The following is a 20891-nucleotide window of genomic DNA, read 5'->3' as shown; positions in this document are numbered from 1 at the left end:
ATGAACAGACATGAGAAAGTACAACTGTCAGTATTTTCCAGAGCTATTCTCTGCCAAGAGCAATACATTATTTGGAATTTCAATATGTTGTCCACATAAATTGAAATCTATTGATCATCTCTGTTAATTCTCACATTTTCTTGTTCTATGTTACAGACTCAACCTGTGCCTAATCCTATTGCATATTATATGCATCGATCCCCATTGTGGTTCCACAGCTTTGAAGTCCTTACTAATCATTTCATTGAGCTTATCGTGCCCTTTTTCCTATTTCTCGGACGCAGGATGTGTGTAATCCATGGAATCCTGCAGATCCTTTTTCAGGTAAGCTTGAATGTTTACTACCTGTTCGGTTCAGTTCTCAAGATCCAAGATCCTCAGAAGAACAAAACAAATAAGGTTAAAGCATCCTCGTTAACAAAACACTGTCACTGCCTCGGATAAGTTGCAACTGTCTAATATATTCCTAGCTTTCCTCTCCATTGTAGCTACCTCATTTATTTTTCCAATATTTCACCTCCTTTCTTGAAATGGTGACTCTTGTTGATTTGTTACAAATAACTCACAGCACAGTAACAGGCCATTTGACCTACTTGGCCCATGCTGGTGCTGATAGTTTATCCTCCCACCCTACTACTACTCATCCACCAGCATAACCAATGACAATGTTCACCCTCCAGTACTTACACAGATTCCACTTTACTGTGTTGCTACCCTTTGCCTTCATTGCTGCATGTGATAGTGAGTTTCATGTTCTTAAAGATGTTCCTCCTGAAACAGTTATTGGGTTTATTGATTACCTTATAACTTTGATTCCCGCTCAAGATGAAGAATTTTCACCATGACTAACTAACTATCTTAAAGTTTACTAATGGGTTTCCCTCAGGTCCCTTTTGTATAGAGGAGGCACCAACTCACATTATGGTTCCACAGTCATCATTTGTCTATTGTGTTGTTGTCTGATACGGGTGACTTCCTCATGTGTGAATGTGTTTGAATTCTGGCAAGTTGCCATGTGCATCTATCATACTCAAGGCTACCAAGGGCAGAATGGTGGCTCAGTGGTTAGTACTGCTGCCTCACAAAACCAGACACCCGAGTTCGATTCCAGCCCTGGCCGACTGTCTGTTTGGAGTTTGCACCTTCTCCCCATGTCTGTGTGAGTTTCCTCCAGGTGCTCTGGTTTCCTCCCACAGTCCAAAGATGTGTAGATTAGGTGGATTGGCTATGCTAAATTTCCCATAGTGTCTAGGATGGACAGAGGAGGTGTGTCGGCCATGTGAAATGCAGAGATAAGGTAGGGGATGGGTCTGGGTGGGATGCTGTTTGGAGGGTCAGTGTGGATTTGATGGGTTGAGTGGCCTGCTTCCACACTGTAGGGATTCTATGATTCTATGATTCCTGTTCTTGCCTAATATCCATACGCACAGACTATTCAGCAGGGAGTTAATGGATAATAATTTGGAACCAAAATCCTGGCTGAGATTGTTTGTTTCCTTTATTAAAGGAAGACAAAGCCAGCTCCTTCGTCCAACTGGAATATTTCCTGAGGTCAGCTAGACTGGGTTCAAACTTGTAATTTTCTGGAAGTATGTATATCCTAATTCTATTCTGAAGTTATCATATGTAATAATGGAGGATTCTCAAATAAATCTTTTGATGAGATGTTAATTTGGGGTATGATCTACTCTTTCTGGTCCCATGGTGGTATTCCAAAGAAGAGCATAAAGTAGAGCAAGAGTCTCCTGGACATTATTTCTCCCTCAACTATCATTAAAAAAAAAGGAACATCCAATCATCTTGGTGTTTCTTAGAGTACAACAGTGACCAAGTTTTAAGAAGTATACAATTCATTATCAGGTGCTTTGGTACATCTTCAGGTTGTGGAAGGCACTATGTAAACGCAAGCCTTTCTTATGATACAGCAAAGAGCAAACTTACAACATCCCAACACCCTATTGCTGAATAACAACAGCCGTTAGATGAAACTTACCAGCTGCAAACTCACCCTCTTTTCTCCTTGCTCCGTGTAACGTTTTACATCCAAATAGTCTCAAATTACTGATGGTCAGGCAGAAAGGAATCAAACTGTATCCAGACTTTCTGAGCCAAGAATCTCAAAAATTTCATTTTTATATTAAAGAGCTGCTTGCTTATCACATCTGTGGGCTTATCACATTGGTGGTCACATGTTTTGGTTATGAAAGATCCCATTTTCAAACAGAATCAAAACTTTCATCAGCTGTTCCCTGGCAGATACATTTGGGACACATGAACTGGCTAAAATTTCATTACAAGCTTCAGTTCCACAAAAATAGAATTTGTTTATTCCTGTGGGCATTCTATAATAGGAACATTAGAATTGGAGTATGCTATTCAGCTCCTTGAACCTTCTCTGCCAAGTAAGAAGATCATGAATGATGTTCACCTCAATCTCATTTCGCTGCCATTACTGAATGTTCTTATCCAAGAAGAATCGTGGTCAAGAAATCTTCAGCTGAATCCCCATCATCAACAGTTTTGCTGAGGAACTTTTGACCAGTCTTTGGTTTAAGAATCCAGTGCTTCTCTGATTTGCATGGCTGTAATTTTAAGATTATGTATCTTTGCCTTGATTCTCCCACCAGAATGAACAGAGGAACATACCCCAAAGAGTCTTTTTAACATTTTAAACAGCCAGGGTCAGACCAGACATCAGTCATTATAGTCAAGCAAGCTAAACATTTTACTCGTAATAATACTTCTGAATAACGAAACTACTATTATCATATTGTATTCCTATTTTAATCATTTATTATTGCTACTATGAAGCAGATTTTATAAGTTCAAGCATCAAATTCACAATTGTGTGTGGTAGGATCATATTTTGAAAATATAAAGGTGTGGATATAATAGTTGATTAGTGACCCCATGATTTTCCTTGCAAAATTATGCAAGCAATGAATTAGATGTAACAATTTCCATGGCTTTATATGCTCCCATTCCACAGTGCCCTCCCAACATATCCCTGAATGAACTGATTTTGCTAACAGTGCTACAGCTTTCAACAAATATTTGGTAAGACTGACCCAAATGTTTGACAGAACTTACTAAAGTTCATTTGGCCTTGGGAATTCATTGTTTAATAGAAATTGCTGGTGATATTGCTGGTCTGGGAGTATCAATTATACTGGCCAATGTTTCTCCATCGATCAACATCACTAAAATTGATCTTACTATGCATTAAGTTGGTTACCTAATTTCCTATGTTACAGCAGTGACGATACTTCAAAATGTCTTCATTGGCTGAAATGCACTGTGGCATGTCCTAATGTTGTAAAAGGTGCGATACACATTCAAATCTATATTTTAGACTCGATTGGAAAATTGGGTGTGTAGCTCCTTAGCTGACAGTGTGGTTATTTAATCCAATCTGCCCAGACAATTCCAGGCCAGTTCTGCAAAGTATGAGTTAACATTGAAATTTGTTGCTGGGGAGTCAAATCAACATGATGCAAAGTAAACAGTTAAAGTAATTCGAAGTAATAATCAGAGGAAAAGTTGGGCTTGTATGTGTAATTTGTCTGCCTTAAAAGTTATGCACCTAGCATGCACCTGTGGCACAACCCGTGTCAGGAAAACCACAATTGTCTCAGATTTCACACATATCATAATTGCTTCAGATTTTCCAAGACAAGAACACATTTTAACACTTACTTCATTCTCTCTAAGAAGCTGCCAAGTTCTTTACAAACCGTCTTTGGTCAGCTTGCTTTCACGCTGTCCCCAGCTTCTCGAAGAACAAATCTGATTATTCATGATGAGCAATGCTGTTAGAGATTTGTTAGTCATCTCCAAAGCCACTACATTTTAGAATGCCATGTTTAAAGGTTCCTGTGCTACAATAATTCTCAACCATTGCTAGTTAATTTAACATTTATGGAGCCTTTGCAACATAACAATTTCCAATAAATGTTTTTTTATTTGAGCGAATTAATCTCAAAAGTTCCACCTGTTGCCTCTTCTAAAAATTATGCAGAGGTTTGATCTTTAAGAAAGCTATCAATACGAGCAAGTATCCCATTTATACTTTATGTCTGAAGCCCTGATTTTGTTGAGGGAGTGCAGGAATGTTATGTGTTTATTCGTGTGCTGTACTCCAACTGTTCTGCAAAGTGACCTTTTTTTTTATATACACTGAAGCTGGTGCGTGGCTGAATAGAGTGGAATGTTTAAATAAGTTTGATGTTGCTGGAGGTGACATTTATTTGGGTGAAATGATAAATTGAGGACTTGTCTCAGGTGGTTCTAAAAACACTAGCTTCAAAGAACGTAGAAGTTTGCCCTGTTTCTTGACAATACTAAACCCCAGTCAACACTACTTGAAAAAAAATGACCTGTTCATTGTCATATTGTGGGAACTTGTTTTGTGCAAATTGACATCCAGGTTTCTTAAATTACACGTGATTTCACTTCAAAAGTACCTTATTATCTGTAAAGCACTTGAAATTCATTAAAGGTGGTGTATACAGTCAGTCTTTTTTCACTAACTTTAATGGATAGAAAATTGCCTGTGATATCCCAATAGATGAGCAATGGCAATTATGAATCATTAGATTGTAAAATCGCCATTTATATATGTCTGTACCTTCTTTAGATGAATGATAACTAGTTATTCCAAGTCAGTACTTAAAATAACTCCAAATGCTAATGTGGAAGATGAGACATCCAAATATTACCTCTACAATAGCTAAGTGAAACAATCAGTTACATTTTTATTACACCCCAGTGACCTACGAATGTCTTAATAAGTGATATCTGGAGTGGATGCTCTTAAAGGATAGTGACTATCACAGAAATGATAGACCAAGCTTTGTTAATGTGCATTTGAACATTGAAGAACTGTTAATTTTGTGAAACATGACCTTAGCAAATAACTCACACCTGCAGTATTATTGAAGAAAAGAAAAATCATAAGTCTAACTCTTTAAGAAGCATACCCTGGAGGGAAGTGTCACTCAAACTAGCTTCAATACACTTGGTGCAACTTTTCCTTTCTCTGTATGGTCAAGATGCTTTTTGTAATAAAAGACTATCAGTTGACACAGTGAATAAGTATAGCCGAATGGAGAGATTTCTCTGTTAATTGTAAGGGAAACATACTTTTAATTAACAAAACAGAATGGGGATGGAAAGAAATCCAAAGTGACCGGAAATTTGGTACCATAGCAGTGACTGATGAATTATTCCATGTTCATCACTGTATTCTGTTACATCCACCCAACATAGCCTGGAGATAAAACATGACCCTTTCATATGCTGGGATATTCTGCATGGGACTCGGCCCATACTTTTGATAAGCTAGTAACTTGTTTTTGTTTTCTCCCCCAAGTCTTGAGCAAACACTATAAGAATATAGTTAGACATAACCACATTTTTCAGGCATTAGTCACAATGCTAAGTCTCTTAGCATTTCCACAGTTAGGACCTTGGGGCCTGTGCATTCAAAAATTAATCGATGGATTTAGAAAACTATTTTCAAATTGATTATATCTAACAGACTAGTCTCACAGTGAGTGCAGTAAAGTTGTTAGTGAACAAATCTTACATCTCGTGCATTTTTCATCTTTCCTTTACTTCAACTAATCAGTCAATATTTTTGACACAGCTGGAAGGCTGTGCTCGATTTTATGGTGAATCAGTTAAAAGTAGGCATTCCATATAATTACCATTTGAGACCTTGTTCCCAGGTAATAAACAGTATTAATATATTCAGTTTCAATATATTCAGATATGTTTACTCCTCCCTATCTTATCAAGAGGCTAGGGGCAACACATCTCTCCTGTTTGATTCAAGTTAGTGATTGGAACTTATGGCACTGAAAAGATTTCGAGATGGAGCGAACTTGATTTGGGAGATGGGTGAAGCAGGCTGAGATCAAACCAGCAAAGCCTTTTGACTTCTGAATTACCTGCTTTGCTGTGAGGTGAACTGGAGCTCTGTTTCAGTTAGTTTTTGGTAAATGACATTTGCATATGGGGGTGCATTTACTGTACAAGGCTTCCTCTGTCAATGTGCAGCTAACTTGGCAGAGTCTCTGAACTAGACATACAGTACAGTAAGGGTCTAGATTAGAGTGGTGCTGGAAAAACACAGCAGGTCATGCAGCATACAAGGAGGAGGAAAATCGACATTTCAGACAAAAGTCCTTCATCAGGAATAGAGCAACTTTTACATGGTGGGAAGTGCCTTTCCAACAGAGATTCTTTGGTCTGTCTGCAGCAGTACCCAACTACAGGATAAATCATAGAATCATATAACACAAAAACAGCTTTATTACCTCTTGTGGCTGTGTCACATCTTTGAAAGAGCTTTCTTACACTCCCTCTCTTTCCTCATGACCCTGTCAAAGGATCATCTTCAGTTCCAAAGTGACAATGATTATTTTTCCATTGCTTTCTCAGAGAGAGAAAAGCTTGTAGTGTTATGGCGGTTAACTTGGTCCAATCAGAGTGTCAGAGGTTCTGTTCACTCTGAGAGCCTGCTCTAAGGAAACTGGGCCAGTGTCAAGTACTATGCATGTGTAAATAATGAGTCACTTGGTGACAGAATACTGACCTCAGTGGAATTATTACAGTGGCGACGAGAGAAAGAAAATACACTCCTGAAGAAACTCGCTTGCAACAGTCATCTTTGAATTGGAGTTAGCATTTCAGGCATCATACCGTTATTTAGGAAGGTTGACTCGTTTGATCTTGCCGTCGAAGATTGGGCCCAGTATGTGGAGAGAATGTGTTTTTTTTTCCGGACACATAACATTGAAGCAGATGAAAAGCAATGAGCAATTCTACTGACTGTTTGTGGACCTATAGCTTTATCAGTTAGTAGGAGTCAGTGGCAACAAATGCTGAAACCTTTCAAACGTTGAAGGATTTGGCTACGGAATATTATGACCCAATTCACCTCTGATTCTGACACACTATTGGTTTTATTTGCAATTCAATCTGTAGAGGGACTTTTGACGAGGTTAAGATGATTGGCAGAGAAATGTGACTTTGGTTTAACCCTTAATGAGATGCTAAGAAATCGTTTGTTTAGTGGGATTAATGATGTAACCCTGCAAAGGTGCCTACCAGTTGAAGCCCAACCGGATTTCAAACAGGCACTACAACGGGCTTTGTCATTAGAAAATGCAGCAAGTAAAACATATAAGTTACAGGATATACGAATGGAAAGAGGTACCCTTGTCAGTCCAACTGAGCTTGGGGCACACCACTTGAATGAAGGCAATAGTATAGCCTCCCTTAGGTCATATCCTGAATAAACGATTCCTGGTCAGTCCACAGCAAACCGCAAAACACAGCCATGTCTCAGCCAAACGGTTAAAATTTTCTTCAGGATTTGCCAGCAAGCCATTGTAGTTGCTACTGGTATGCGGACTTGATACAGCAAACGAGTCCCACTAGGCCAGAATTGAGAGAGAGAACTCAGTATCCAGGAGAGTGCACACCCTGGAAAGCCCACCTCCATCTGGCTTAGAACAGTTAAATTATTTAGCAATGCCCAAATCAGAACAATCAAAATAAATGTCTGGTGAAATGGTCACTCGGTTCTAATGAAGTTTGATACCAGTGCAAGCTGTCTCAGTGATTGCAGAACCAGTCTTTAACAAATTCACTCTGGACTCCAACCCTTAAGTTTGTCTAAGACCTTGGCCCAATTAAGTATCTATACCGAGGTAATTTTACAGATGGAGGGTACAACTTCAGTTTCGGTCTTGTATAAGAAGCAGCTGGTTCAGTTACCACTGATGTGGTAAAAGGCTTGGGCCCAAGCTTGATGGGGTGAATTTGCTTGAGAAAGGTCCATGTTGATTGGCTCAATGATTTTTGATTAGGAAATGGCTGCCTGAGTGAAATCCTAATTAAATACCAAGATGATTTTCAGGATGGTCTCGGGACTAACAAAGTAGCCAAGGTCATGTTGCATGTTGACCAAGGAAGCAATTCTGTGATTCCATAAGGCCCACCCAGTGCCATTTGCCTTATGGGCAAAAGTAGAGCCAGAAATAAGGAGTCTGGAAATCGAAAGAATCAACATTCTTTGGAGAATTAAGTATGTATTACAGACATCATAAACCTGTAAGTTTTTGTATCATGTTGTTCAGACTACCTGTGGAAGCAAACAATTGAAGTTTGAAAAAGCTTCACAGTCCATTTTGTAGTTTAATGTTAAGAATATATTTTGCCACAACAATCAGAAACTGTGTTTTTTCTGACTTGATACTTTCTGTGCTGCTGGTTTATTCCCCAAGGGAAAACTCATTGTTGAGCTCTTACTTTGCTCAATGAGCAGTGCAGTCCACGAAATACAGAGAATGTTACAAATGTGCCAGCAATTCCACTGCATTGTGTGTAAATGGACTCTCACTTCTGTAACATTGCCAACTTTAAAAATTACACTGCAGGTCTGCAATTATCCACAGGATATCATTTCAACCACATCCATGTGGCTCATTGCAAAGAAATGACCACTCTTCATATATCAGCATAGACAATGCGTAGCACCAGGGTATTTAAAAAAGCATTTAGGGGCTGAGTCAATTTTCGTCGAACTCTCACCCAATAACCTTGTTCAACTTTTGCTTCCGCTATCCTGGAGGACTGCTTGAGACCAAAGGTCTATTTTGTAATCTTCCAAAACAGCTTACTGAACTATTGAGGAGTTTTTTTTAAATTCACACATGGTTCTTTTCCTATCTATTTAAGGGAAACCACAACATTTAGTGATGAAAGAAAATGATAAGGCATTCTGTTATGAACTTTAGGTCATGGAGAATTTGAGGTGTCATTTCATCATTTCTGATTGGGAAACCAGTGTTAATTCCGGGAAATGTTGCATTGTTCAGAATTACAATCTGGCTTAAGTGGTATAATTCTTCTGAGAGTGCGTTATATAAGGAAGACAAATGAGTGTGTATTGATGCCATTGAATATCGTAAGTAAAAACTATAGAATTTTTAAAAACCCCATTTGATGATAGAAAAATCAGATGTGCCTGATCTAGAATAGAGAATTCATGCTTTGATCAGAGTGGTTGGTGAGAATGAATTAAAGTTGCCGTAGTTCCAGAGGACACTGGGGTTGCTCTCACAGAGAGAGACAACTGGCTGTGGTTTAACCTGAGGGTCAATACACCTCAGGCAAGGGGTGAGGTCAAGAAGGTGAAACCTTCATAGTGACCTCAGCTGGAGTTGGAAATAAACCTGTGCTGTTGACACCACTTTGCATCACAAACCAGCAGGCCAGAATGCAATTAAATGGTAATAGAAAGTCAGACAAGAAGTAATAGATTTCTCATGGTTTATGCAGAACTGACCATGCTGATGTTAGACAGCAATATTTCTCCATTTCCTTTACTCTGTAGTTCGTGGTACTAAACGAAGCATTTGCTTTTCACTTATTTCACTTTCGGAGACTGTAGGGAAGATATTTCAATGCTAGTTACAAGTGCTAGACATGGCTAGCTGGCAGTGCAATACTTCCTGAGACCAGCTTATTCAAAAGATTAGTGTGAGAGATTAGCATTGTTTGGATTTGAGTTGGGAGCTAGCCCAATGGTGCGGACAGAAAACCTTGTTGACAATGCACTGTAAACTGTTGTGTCTCTTGAAGGTAAGAGGCTGTCACCTTGAAAACGTTTTGCCTAGTCAATGGTCAAGAAAAGAAACAACAGGCATAAAGCGGAGTCTGGGGCAAGTGATTATAAGTTTGACTGAAGAAGTAGATATATCACTGCACAAGAGACCAGCTCTCTTTGGTACTCCAGTGCATCCTCCTACCTTTCAGGAGCTGATGGTCAAGCTTAATGATCTGTTCAATGCCAGTATTATAAGAAGTTGCCTTTTTTTGGAGGTAGTATTTTAATATTGGTAGCGGATTGACCAACTAATAGAAACAGAGGGCTGGGATAAGGGGGTGGGCATTTTCAGGATGGCAACCTATAAGTGGAGTGCTCAGGGATCAGTGCTGGGCCCATGATTATTTACAATACATATCAATAGCTTGGCTGAGGAAAGTGAATGTGCTATTACCAAGTTTGTGGATGACACAAAAACAGGTTGGAAGACAAATACTGAGAATGACACAAAAACTCTGCAGAGGGTTATGCTCTGGTTTAGCAAGTGGAAAAGCATAGTAGTTCAGGCAGCATCCGAGGAGCAGAGGAGTCAATGTTTCAGTTATCAGCCCTTTGTCAGGAATGCACTCCTGATTAAGGGCTGGTGCCCGAAATGTTGGCTGTCCTGCTCTTCGGATGCTGCCTGACCTGCTGTGCTCTTCCGGCACCACACGTTTTGTCTCTAATCCCCAGCATCTGCAGTCCTCACTATCTCCAAGGTTTAGCAAGTGGGCAAAAATTTGGTCGATGGTGTATAATGTGGGAAAATGTAAGGTTATGAACTTTAGCAGGAGGCCTAGAGGAACTGAATATTATTTAAATGGAGAAAGACTGTAGAAAGTTACAGAACTGGGGGATTTTGGGAGTCCTCATGCATGAATCACAAAAAGCCAGCATCCATGTTCAGTGGGTAATCAAAATGGAATATTAACCTTTATTTTAAAGGGAATAGAGTATAAAAAGATGGGAGGTTTTGCTAAAATTACATGACACCCAGAATGTTGTGTACAATTTTGGGCCCTTCGTTAAAATACTGGAGGCAGTGTTTGGAAGGTTTGCTAGAATGATACCGAGTATGGAGGCAGTGTCTTTATCAGGAGGGGTTGAGTCGGTTGGGCCTGTACTCATTGGAGTTTAGAAGAATGAGAGGCGACTTTATTGAAATATACAAACTTCTTAGTGGACTTGACGATAGATACGGAGGCCCCCGTGGAAAATGAGATGTTCTTCCAGCTTGCACTGAGGCTCGCTGGAACACTGCAGCAGGCCTGCACCAGAAATGTTGGTGTCGGAACATGATGGCGTGCTGAGCTGGCAGGCAACTGGAAGCTCAAAGTCATTTCTATGGACACAACATAGGTGTTGGGTGAAGTGGTCACCCAGACTGCGTTCCATCTCAATGTAGAAAAGGTCACACTGAACAGCAAGTACAGTAAGCTAGAATGAATGCAGTGCAGGTAAGTTGCTGCTTCATCTGGAAGCGATGCCTGAGGCCTTGGATTGTGAAAAGGAAGGAGATAAACAGGCAGGTGTTACACCTCCTGTGATTGTATACTAAGGTGCCATTGGGGCTATTGGGAATGGAGGAGGAGTGGATCAGGTTGCCTCAGAAGGAACAGTCCCTACTGAATGTTGACAAGGGGAAGGAGGGGAATATATATCTGGTCATGGCACACATCTGGAGGTGATGGAAAGGGAGGCTTACAATCTTTTGGGTGCGGAGGCTGGTGGAGTGGTAAGTGAGGATCAGAAGGATCTTATCATTGATGTGAGAGGGCAGAAGTACGGGAAATGTGTCTGACACAGCTAATACCCCTGTCAACTACAGAAGTGGGGATGATTTGGAGATGATGCTGGTTTTGGACTGGGATGTACAAAGTTAAAAATCACACTGGTCCAACTGGATTAATTGGAAGCACTAGCTTTCAGAGTGCTGCTCCTTCAACCACGTGATGAAGGAGCGTCGCTCCGAAAGCTTGTGCTTTCAATTAAACCTGTTGGACTATAACCTGGTGTTGTGTGGTTTTTAACAGAAGTGAAGAATCCTACTAGCTTCCTTAGTCTCTGCACATGCCCAGTTCCTATTCTTTGTCACTGTATAACAATTGCTCCCTCTCTGCCTCGTCTCCTCGAATACAATAACCTCACATGTCAACTTCTGGACCATGCAAATATTGAGTGCTCCCATTAAATTGCACCAAACTAATATCAGCAATCGAACAGCTGCATCCAGACTGAACAATGTATTACATATCCATCACATGTGTTGTTCTTCAACATTGCAGTTTGAAATTTGATGACTACATGCTGTAATTGAGACGCTTCATTAATTGAATTAGAAAGAAAAATTGTCAAGCAATAAAAGTTATTAATGCTTGTGTTAGTGTTCATTCACTTTGCAACCGTTTAAAAGTGCTCTCGTGAGCGAAGACTCACGTGAAACTGATTCCAGCAGATTAGAGTATATGGAGAGAACCGTATTTTAAACGTGAAGTGAGATTTTGGTTGTATTAAAGTATCAATAAAAGAATTTTATTTAGTATAGGGTATAATTGGCCTGTAAAATAGCATTTAGTCAATGTTGCTTTTAGCTTTTGTTTCTTAGTGTAAAAGTTTTAAAACTTGAAATCTTGTGCAAATCTTTAAATTGGCCATTGAGAATTTTATTTTCTAAATTATTCAATCTCCATGGGAATTATAATGAAAGAATCATAGAATTTTACAGTACAGAAAGAGGCCATTCAATCCATCATGTCTGTACTGGCTCCCAAAAGAACCATCCAGCTAATCCCATCCTCCAGCCCAACCCCCATAGCTCTCTAAATTCATCACTAAGTTATTATTTTTGAGTGTTGTGGTAAGACACAGAAAAAATTAACTGTTTAATCAAGGTCTCATTTTTGATATAGGGCACTTGATGTCTCTGCCATGGCTATTATAAGGCTTGTGATCAAACTGAATGCTATATTCCACCTCCAGTGAACTCCCAATCCTTGAAGAGATTGGCTTTGAGAACCCTTCTGAGCTATCCAGCTGTACCTCGTCCTGTCCTCCATCTTGGTATTTGTCGATCTGTTCAGTCACAGAGGATATCACAAAAAAGTTAAATTCTGGTCAGGTCAATGGCCCCATTTTTTTTCCCAGGAAGATTTGCTTCTTCACAACAGGATAAAGAACCTAGATTCTTAATTTTTTAAAAAGGAAATGCTCCTTCTGTCTAAGATGTTGGGAAGGAATGTGCCAAATTGAAGAGCTGGGTGACTATATTTCTTATTGGCTCTGAGTTTTTAATATGTAATGAATATCCCAGGAGATTACATAATTGTGCAGATGTGTTGGGCGAGGACGTGGGGACTACCTCTTAGTATAGATACTCCAAGCATTACTAATGTGGGGCAGGCTTGATAGCCAGTTACGTTTTTGCTGCCAATGATTTTTATACATTTGTAAATGTTCTAAGATTGACAGCTGATTAACTTAGCACAGGTCGATAACCCAGATGGAGTTTTCAGGTCTGTATTCATCTATGCAATTGTGAGTACATACCATAAACCATACTAATATGCAAGATTATTACAAGAAAGTGGTTTAATTTTACAATGCATTGCTTTCTCTGACTGGAATGTATATTAGCACTTTGGGTAAGGCCAGATAACCCAAATTAATTTATTGTCCAATTTTTCTGATTAATTTTAATGAACTGTGAATTGGTCACAATCGCTTGTTGCATCCAGTCAGCTGATATGCAAGGTCCCAAAGTTATAAGAAATGATCCCAGCACTTTCAAACGGGCAGATAAATCTGCTTCCACCACAAATTCAGTTCTTCATTTTCATCAAATTATTATCTTCCCCAATGGCCGTGCTTCTTATGTCTCATCATTCTCCTCACTTTTCAATCATGGCAAATGCCAGAACCATTTTTCAGAAACTATATGTTATGTTTCAACATGTACACTAAGCTCCACTTTAAGAACATTACAAAATATATGTTAAATGTTCAAATAACAATGTCTGCTTGGATTTAAGATGCTGTATTACATTTCCTTAGATATAGGTAATGCCATGTAATCATAGGACCAGTAACAGCATTGTTTGATTTCAAAACACTAGGAACAATTTTCAGACTCCTCCTACTGTGTCTCTGAAAAGGGAGCAGCGGGAAAATTATTTTTTTAAAAAAAGCTACCCCTGCAACAGTGGAACCTGACTGGGTTTCTGAAGGGACCTTAAAATTATTCTTCAGCAAGGGCTTGGAAGTTTACTTAGAATATTACATCCTGAAACTGTATGCATGGCCTTTTGAAATGATGTTTATTTATTCTAAAATTTAAGAATCTCCTTTACGAAATGATCTTATTGATAGTCAACAGTCCTGTCTTCCCACCTGAGCCAGCTCCCATTTCATCTTTCTAAGATCTGCCCTATTCAGTTTTATTACATAGCAGTAATGAAGGCTGCAAGGACTCAAGAATAGGACACAACGGAGATGCAGTTGGTCTAACTGTGAGAACTCGCAGTCCACGCCTCTTCACAAGAGGAGAAATGTGCTAGCAGCTCTAAACTCTGAGCAACAGGGAAGCAGCCAGTGGCAGAAAAGCCATATGAGGGCTGTTTTGTTTTTTTTAATGAACTTATTTTGCAGTCAGGTAACTGGAAATTCTCTCATTCACCTCTGGCTTGTTCCTGGCTACCCTCTTTCTGCTTCAGTGACTCCCTTGACAGGCCACAGTTATAAGAAATTGTGGCTTCGAACCAACTTCCTACCGTTCTGACAATACGTTGGAGGACCAGTATAGCTTTGTATAATAATTTATTGGTGATTAAAAAGCTGCTGAACAAAATCACAGTTATGAATGACTAGCTAAATGTACAAAACCTTTGGGACTTATGTACATTAACCAGATTCTTTTGGGGTGTTGTTAGTCCTCAAAATACACTCAGAAGTGCCCTTGACATAAGCTAATTAAAACAAGTTGTTCTGTTACTGTTTAAGTCATTCATTATTAATGATTTTCTCTTGTGTATATCTTTTTGGTTGCTTTACAAAGCGTGGATCTTACTGGCTTGTAATTGGTAATTTTAAAAAAAAGTAAATGCCAATAATAGAAGCCTTGCTCTGAAGGGATGTTCTTCATTCACAAACCAAAAAGCCTCTCAGTATATCAGAAAGATCTCACAAATGTCACCTTGCTTTATTTTGTTATCTTCTTCAAAGGCCCTGCTGCATGCTGTGACTAAAATTTGATGGGTGCTGAAAACTTCTCTAGGACCTTGTGAACTGGCCACAGCTTGAAGGGGAAGTGAAACATCACAATTTAGCTTAATGACAACTTCAATATTCTTTTCTTTCTCACTCTGCTTACATAAGCTCCTTTTTTATATAGTTTTCACTTGCCAAGATGGCCTCTTCAGTCTTTGTCTCTCTCTCTCTCTCTCTCTCTCTCTGCTCTCTTTCACATATACTTTCATGTTCCGGCTATCTCTCGCATTTTCTTTATCTCATACTTTGCCACTATCTCATACTCCATTCATTTTTCTCCCCACTATGTCTTCAATTGCACTCTCAATCACTTGCCATCTCTCCCTTTGCAATCTCATATATACTCCACTTGCTGTTTTTGCTTTCTCTTGCACACACTTAACATCAGTCTCCCTATACTCTCTCTCCTCTCTGCTCAACAGCTCTTTCATATTCTTGACTATCTCTCCCTTTTCCACCCTCACATTTTCTCTTTCTTTGTATCTCACACACTTTTCATTTTCATGCTTTCTTGCTGTTGTCTCTCAATTGCTTTCTTTCTCAGATACAATTGTTGAGGTCCTTGTGGGGACTTGAAAACCAAAGTAACCAAATTTACCTTGAAATTCAAACCCGAGATGGTAACTTATAACATATATTAGAACGAATGCAACTTAAGCATGAATTTAAATATTTTAAGGCAGAGTTAGATAGATACTTGATTACCAATGAAATGAAAGATTATTGGGGTTATGCAGAAATGTAGAATTGAAGTTAAAATCAGATCAGTCATGATCTTATTGAGCGGTAGACCAGACTTCAAGGGCAGAGTGGCATCCTTTTGTTCCTTGCTCATGTGTAATTAATTTTGGTCTGGCCTTGTACTTCAAAATTAGGTCTGCTTGCAGACAAATGCATCTGGGCCCAGTCAAATTTCTATTGCACATTTTTCAGTGATATCTCATTTAATGCTAGATTGATTGTTCACTGAAAGTATCAGTTCTATTGAGCACAATGATTGTGTTGACCATTTTCAATTACTGTCCAAAAGCTGAGTGGGCCTTCTCTTGTTCCACATTTACCTGTTCATAACAAATAGATTACACTTCAAATTAGGCTTCAAATCATCAAAATAACACAGATAGGTCTTACACAAGCAACTACATTGCTTCCTATAAATGTTTGGTACTACATAATTAGACTGTTGCACAGTATTCTTTATTCATGCAAGATAGGTTAGGAGTTCTAGCTGGTAACAAATTTCACCTTTGTGTTTCACCGATAGAATTATCATCGGCAAGAAATATCTTTACGAATATTCCTCCCTCAGGTCACAAGACTCCCAGTGGCGTTACTTACAGCTGTTACTTTTCAGCTGATGAAAATAACTCCTGATTCACAGTTTTGATACTTCTGTGAAAACATGCGGCTAGTTCGCATCTATAAGTTATTCACAGAGTTTTCAGTGTTTTAGACTCCTTTAGTTAGCTCACAAGGTTGCAGTTTTATTTTCTGTCAAACACCTAAGTGACATCTTTTGAGAGAGAGAGAGAGAGAGAGATGCTTCTCTGTGACAATTTTCTGTCTTTCTCCGTCTGCCTCTGCATGCTTTCTTTCCTAAATGATGATTGCCTTAATGTCCAACTCCCTTGCTTGTGATCCAATCCTGCCTACCAACCACGTACCTTTTTAAAAATTTCATTCCTGTTGCAACTACTTCCATGTCAAAGGTTGCCAGATCATAGGAACAATTTTTTTTTAACTTTCCAAGAAAATTTCAATAGATTTCTTGCCAATTGAAACAAACTCTTAAAAGTTCCCTTTAAACACTCTTAAAAGCGTTGAGAGATTCCATAGACCTTTTAAATACATTAAAAAATGTTTCTTCATTTCTTTTTCATTCTCTCGTGGGTCCTGGTCATCGCTGGCTGGCCAGTATTTATTGCTCATCCCCAGTTGTCTTTGGGCAGGTGGCGGTGAGCTGCCTTCTTGAACTACTGCATTTGAACCCACAATGCCATTAGGGAGGGAATTCCAGGATTTTGGCCGAGTAACAGTGAAGGAATGGTGATATACCTAAGTATGGATGCTGAGTGGCTTGTAGGGGAACATGGAGGTGGTCGTGTTCCCACATATTTACTGCTTTTGTGCTTTTAGATGGAAGTGATTGTGGGTTTGGAAAGTACTGTTTAAGGATCTTCGGTGAGTTTCTTCAGTGCACCCTGATAATAGCAGCTTTGTGTATTGAGTCTCAGTGGTGGAGAGAATGGGTTTTTGTGGATGTGGGGCCAATTAAGCAGGCTGCTTTGCCCTGGATGATGTTAAGGTTTTTTGTGTGTTGTTGAAGTTACACCCATCCAGGCGAGTGGGGAATATTCCATCGCACTCCTGACTTGCGCCTTGTAAATGGTTCACAGGCTCTGGGGAGTTAGGAGGTGAGTTACTCGCCACAGTATTCCTAGCCTGTGACTTGCTGTTATAGTCACTGTATATATGTGGCGAGTCCAGTGGAGTTTCTGATCAATGGTAACCCTAAAGATGTTGACAGGTGATTCAGTGATGGTAACAGCATTGAATGTCAAAGGGCAGTGGTTAAATAATCTCTTATTAGAAATGGATATTGCCTGGCATTTGGGTGACACAAATGTTATTTAACACTTGTCAGTGCCTATCCAGATCTTGTTGCAATTGAATGTGGACTCCTTCAGTATCTGAGGAGTTGTAGCCATAGTTCTAACATGGTCAAAATAACTAAATTCCAGAGGTGAGAGGACAACCCTTGACATCAAGGCCACATTCAACTGAGTGTGACACCAAAGAGCCCTACAAACTGGAAGTAGTGGGAATTGGGGGACAAACTCTCCAGTGATTCAAGTCTTACCGGTCACATAGGAAAATGGTTGTGGTTGTTGGAGGGCAATCATCTGAGCCCCAGGACATCTCTGCAGAAGTTCCTCAAGGTAATATCAAGGCTCAATGATATTCAGCTGCTTCATCAATTACTTTCTCTGCAACATAAGGTCAGAAGTGGGGTTGTTTGCCGATGGCACAATGTTCAGTATTATTTGTATCTGCTCAGATACTGAAGCAGCATGGATTGAGTCTTGTTGCTAGATCTGTTTGAAGTCTGTCCCATATAACAGGGCCACAGTGTCACACAGCATAATGGAGGGTATGCTCAATTGGAAGGTGGGACTTCGTCTCCACAAGAACTTTGTGGTGGTCACTCTTACCGATACTGTCATGGACAGATGCATCTGCAGCTGGTAGATTGATTAGGATGAGGACAAGTATGTTTTTCCTTCTTGTTAGTTCCAGTCTAGCAGCTGTGTTCGTTAGGACCCAAGCAACTTGATCAGTAGTGCTGCTGCCGAGCTCCATCACCTTGAATACATTTACACCCTTGCCCCACTCAGTGCTTCTTCAAAGTATTGTTCAACTTGCAGGAGTATTGATTCAACACCTGAGTGTGTGTTAATCAGCAGGTTTCCTGCCCATGTTTAACCTGAAACTATGAGACTTCATGGAGCCTAGAGTCAATGTTGAGGACCTCCAGGGTAACCAAGGATGGTGAAGGTGATGCCTGGGAGATTGTCTGAAAGGTGTTTTTAGGGTAGTAAGGACTTTGCAGGGTTCTTTCAAAGGACGGTTGAAAATCAATCACATTGCTGTCGGTCTGGAGTTCCAAGTAGATCAGATTGGGTGAGGACGGCAGATCTCCTCTAAGGGATTAGTGAACCAGATGGGCTTTTCCAACAATCAACAATGGTTTCATGGTAGAATCAATGAATTATTAATTCCAAATTGTTTTTATCAAATTCCAAGTCCACCATCTGCTGTAGTCCCCAGGACATTAGCTGAGTTTTTGAACTAATAGTCTAGCGATAATATCACTTGGCCGTTACCACCCCCTGTCATGTGATTTACTACTTCCAAGTTAAAGATTGTCACACAATCACTCACTGTCTTGCACACTTCCTGTACTCTCTCATACTTACACAAACTTGGAGCCCTAGATAATTTTACCTCTCCATGGCCAAATTATGAATGGAGTATTCCAAATGATCCGAAAATAGTAGTTTTAGCAATTTATTTGCACCAAATTATCTGACTGTTATATATCTATAGTCATGTGTAATGACAAATATTGTGCCAACTAAGCTATCAAATGAGTTATCCCGACTTAATGTAGGAGTCTTTTGAATTACATTATGTGTAGACTGACTTACTTATAATTTTCAAGATTTGGGAATTTGCTGACATATTAAAAAATAAGCAGTAAATTAATTATCAAAAACTTTTCAACAAAAACTAGCTGCCTCAGTTTATATGGTGTTAGCAAACCCTGGAAAAGGCTTGCAAGCTGCTAAAATATTATTTGTTCTTCTTTATGTACTCCATATGTGGAAAAAATACATAATGAATAAACAAAAATCAGCTCTTTAAACTGTTAACTAATTCACAAAGCCTTAGTGTAGTGTAACAGGACAGGCATGTAATTTTGCTCCTTTGCTGTGTTTACTTCAGTCATGAAATACACACTACATTCTGCCATCTTCTAAATCAACATTATTAACTTCATCTAAGAAGAGAATTGAGATCAGGTATAAAGGTGAGAAAGAATTCAATTGTTTCAATTCTCCCCACCCCTATCTATTGTCCCTGTGTAGCTGAGGATGCATTTCTTTTCATTTCCCAAAAGAATTACAGGCAATAATTGTTTAACCTGGAGCCTTTAAAACTCCACATTTCCTGAATGCTTCGTGTTCACTGTGTTACAGCACAAGGATAGCAGACCAAACAAACTATCCTCTTTATTGGATTCACAACACAGTGAAATTAGAAAATTCACTAACCCTTAAAATTGCTCAGTTGTTCCTAACCAGATTTTACAAATGACAAGTCTTGCATACCTAGATTATAACTGAACAAAATTAACAGATTTTAACTTTAACAGAACATAGATAAACAACAATGCAATCTCGTATCTAACATGGAAGCCCAACCTTCTTTGACCATAAGCACCAGCATTCTCTCACTGATAGACACAGTTCAGGGATAAATTTTAAAAAAGGATTGTAATTTGCCAGTTCAATAACCACTTCAATAATGAATACCAGACCTTCATGAAATCCTTGATCAAAGGGTTGTATTTCGCATACATCGTACTGTGCATCTGCTTGAATTGTGAAGCTACTAATCAATTCAAACAGCTTCTGCAGACTTCTGGAGGAGACTTTTACTTATTTCTTACTGACTGCGATTTTTTTTTTCAGATCTGTCAATAACTGAAGAATAACTTGAGAAATCAAAATCCAAAAACAGCTTCAGTCCAGAAGCTTCTAAACCAAAAGTGCCTCCTGCCCCAAACCCAGTCAGAGCCAATTAAAAACAAATCAGCATTCTCTGTGGTTGGCTGGCTAGTCCTCCTTGTTGGAGAGGATTCTGAGAGATAGGATTTATTTGCATTGGTAGAGGCAAGGACTGATTAGGGATAGTCAGTATGGTTTTATTCCAAGGAAATTATGTCTGACAAACTTGATTGTTTGGAAGTGACCAAAATGATTAAGGAGGCCAGAGCAGGTGACGTTGTATATATGGACTTTAGTAAAACCTTTGACATGGTAGACTAATTAGTAGTGTTAGATCACGTGGGATTCAGGATGAGCTTGTCAATTGGATGCAAAATTGGCTTGACGATAGGAGACAGAGGGTGGTTGTGGAGGATTGTTTTTTGAACAGGAGGCCTGTGACCAACAGGGTTCCAAGATATCGTTATTATGTCCATTTTTGTTTGTCATTTATATAAATTATTTGGATAAGAATATAGGAGACATGGTTAATAGGTTTGCAGATGACACCAAGTTTGGTGGTGTAGTGGATGGTGAAGAAAGTTATCTAAGGTTAGAAGGAGATCTTGATCAGTTGGGTTAATGAGTTGAGGGGTAGCAGACGGAGTTTAGTTTGGATAAATATGAAGTATTGCATTTTG

At 39.2% G+C, this 20891-nt stretch overlaps 1 protein-coding gene across 1 annotated transcript in view; it reads left to right on the top strand.

Moving 5' to 3' along the window:
- The window catches only part of lmf1 (lipase maturation factor 1), a 492498-nt gene that overhangs the window by 357796 nt on the left and 113811 nt on the right, over positions 1-20891 (top strand). Inside the window, exon 4 of the mRNA XM_072559267.1 lies at positions 157-324. Within this exon, the coding sequence (XP_072415368.1) occupies positions 157-324 (168 nt within the window). The remainder of the gene's footprint in view (positions 1-156; positions 325-20891) is intronic.

This window comes from Chiloscyllium punctatum, chromosome 40 (genome assembly GCF_047496795.1).
Source record: "Chiloscyllium punctatum isolate Juve2018m chromosome 40, sChiPun1.3, whole genome shotgun sequence".
NCBI lineage: Eukaryota > Metazoa > Chordata > Chondrichthyes > Orectolobiformes > Hemiscylliidae > Chiloscyllium > Chiloscyllium punctatum.
This window is presented reverse-complemented; position numbering and strand designations above follow the sequence as displayed.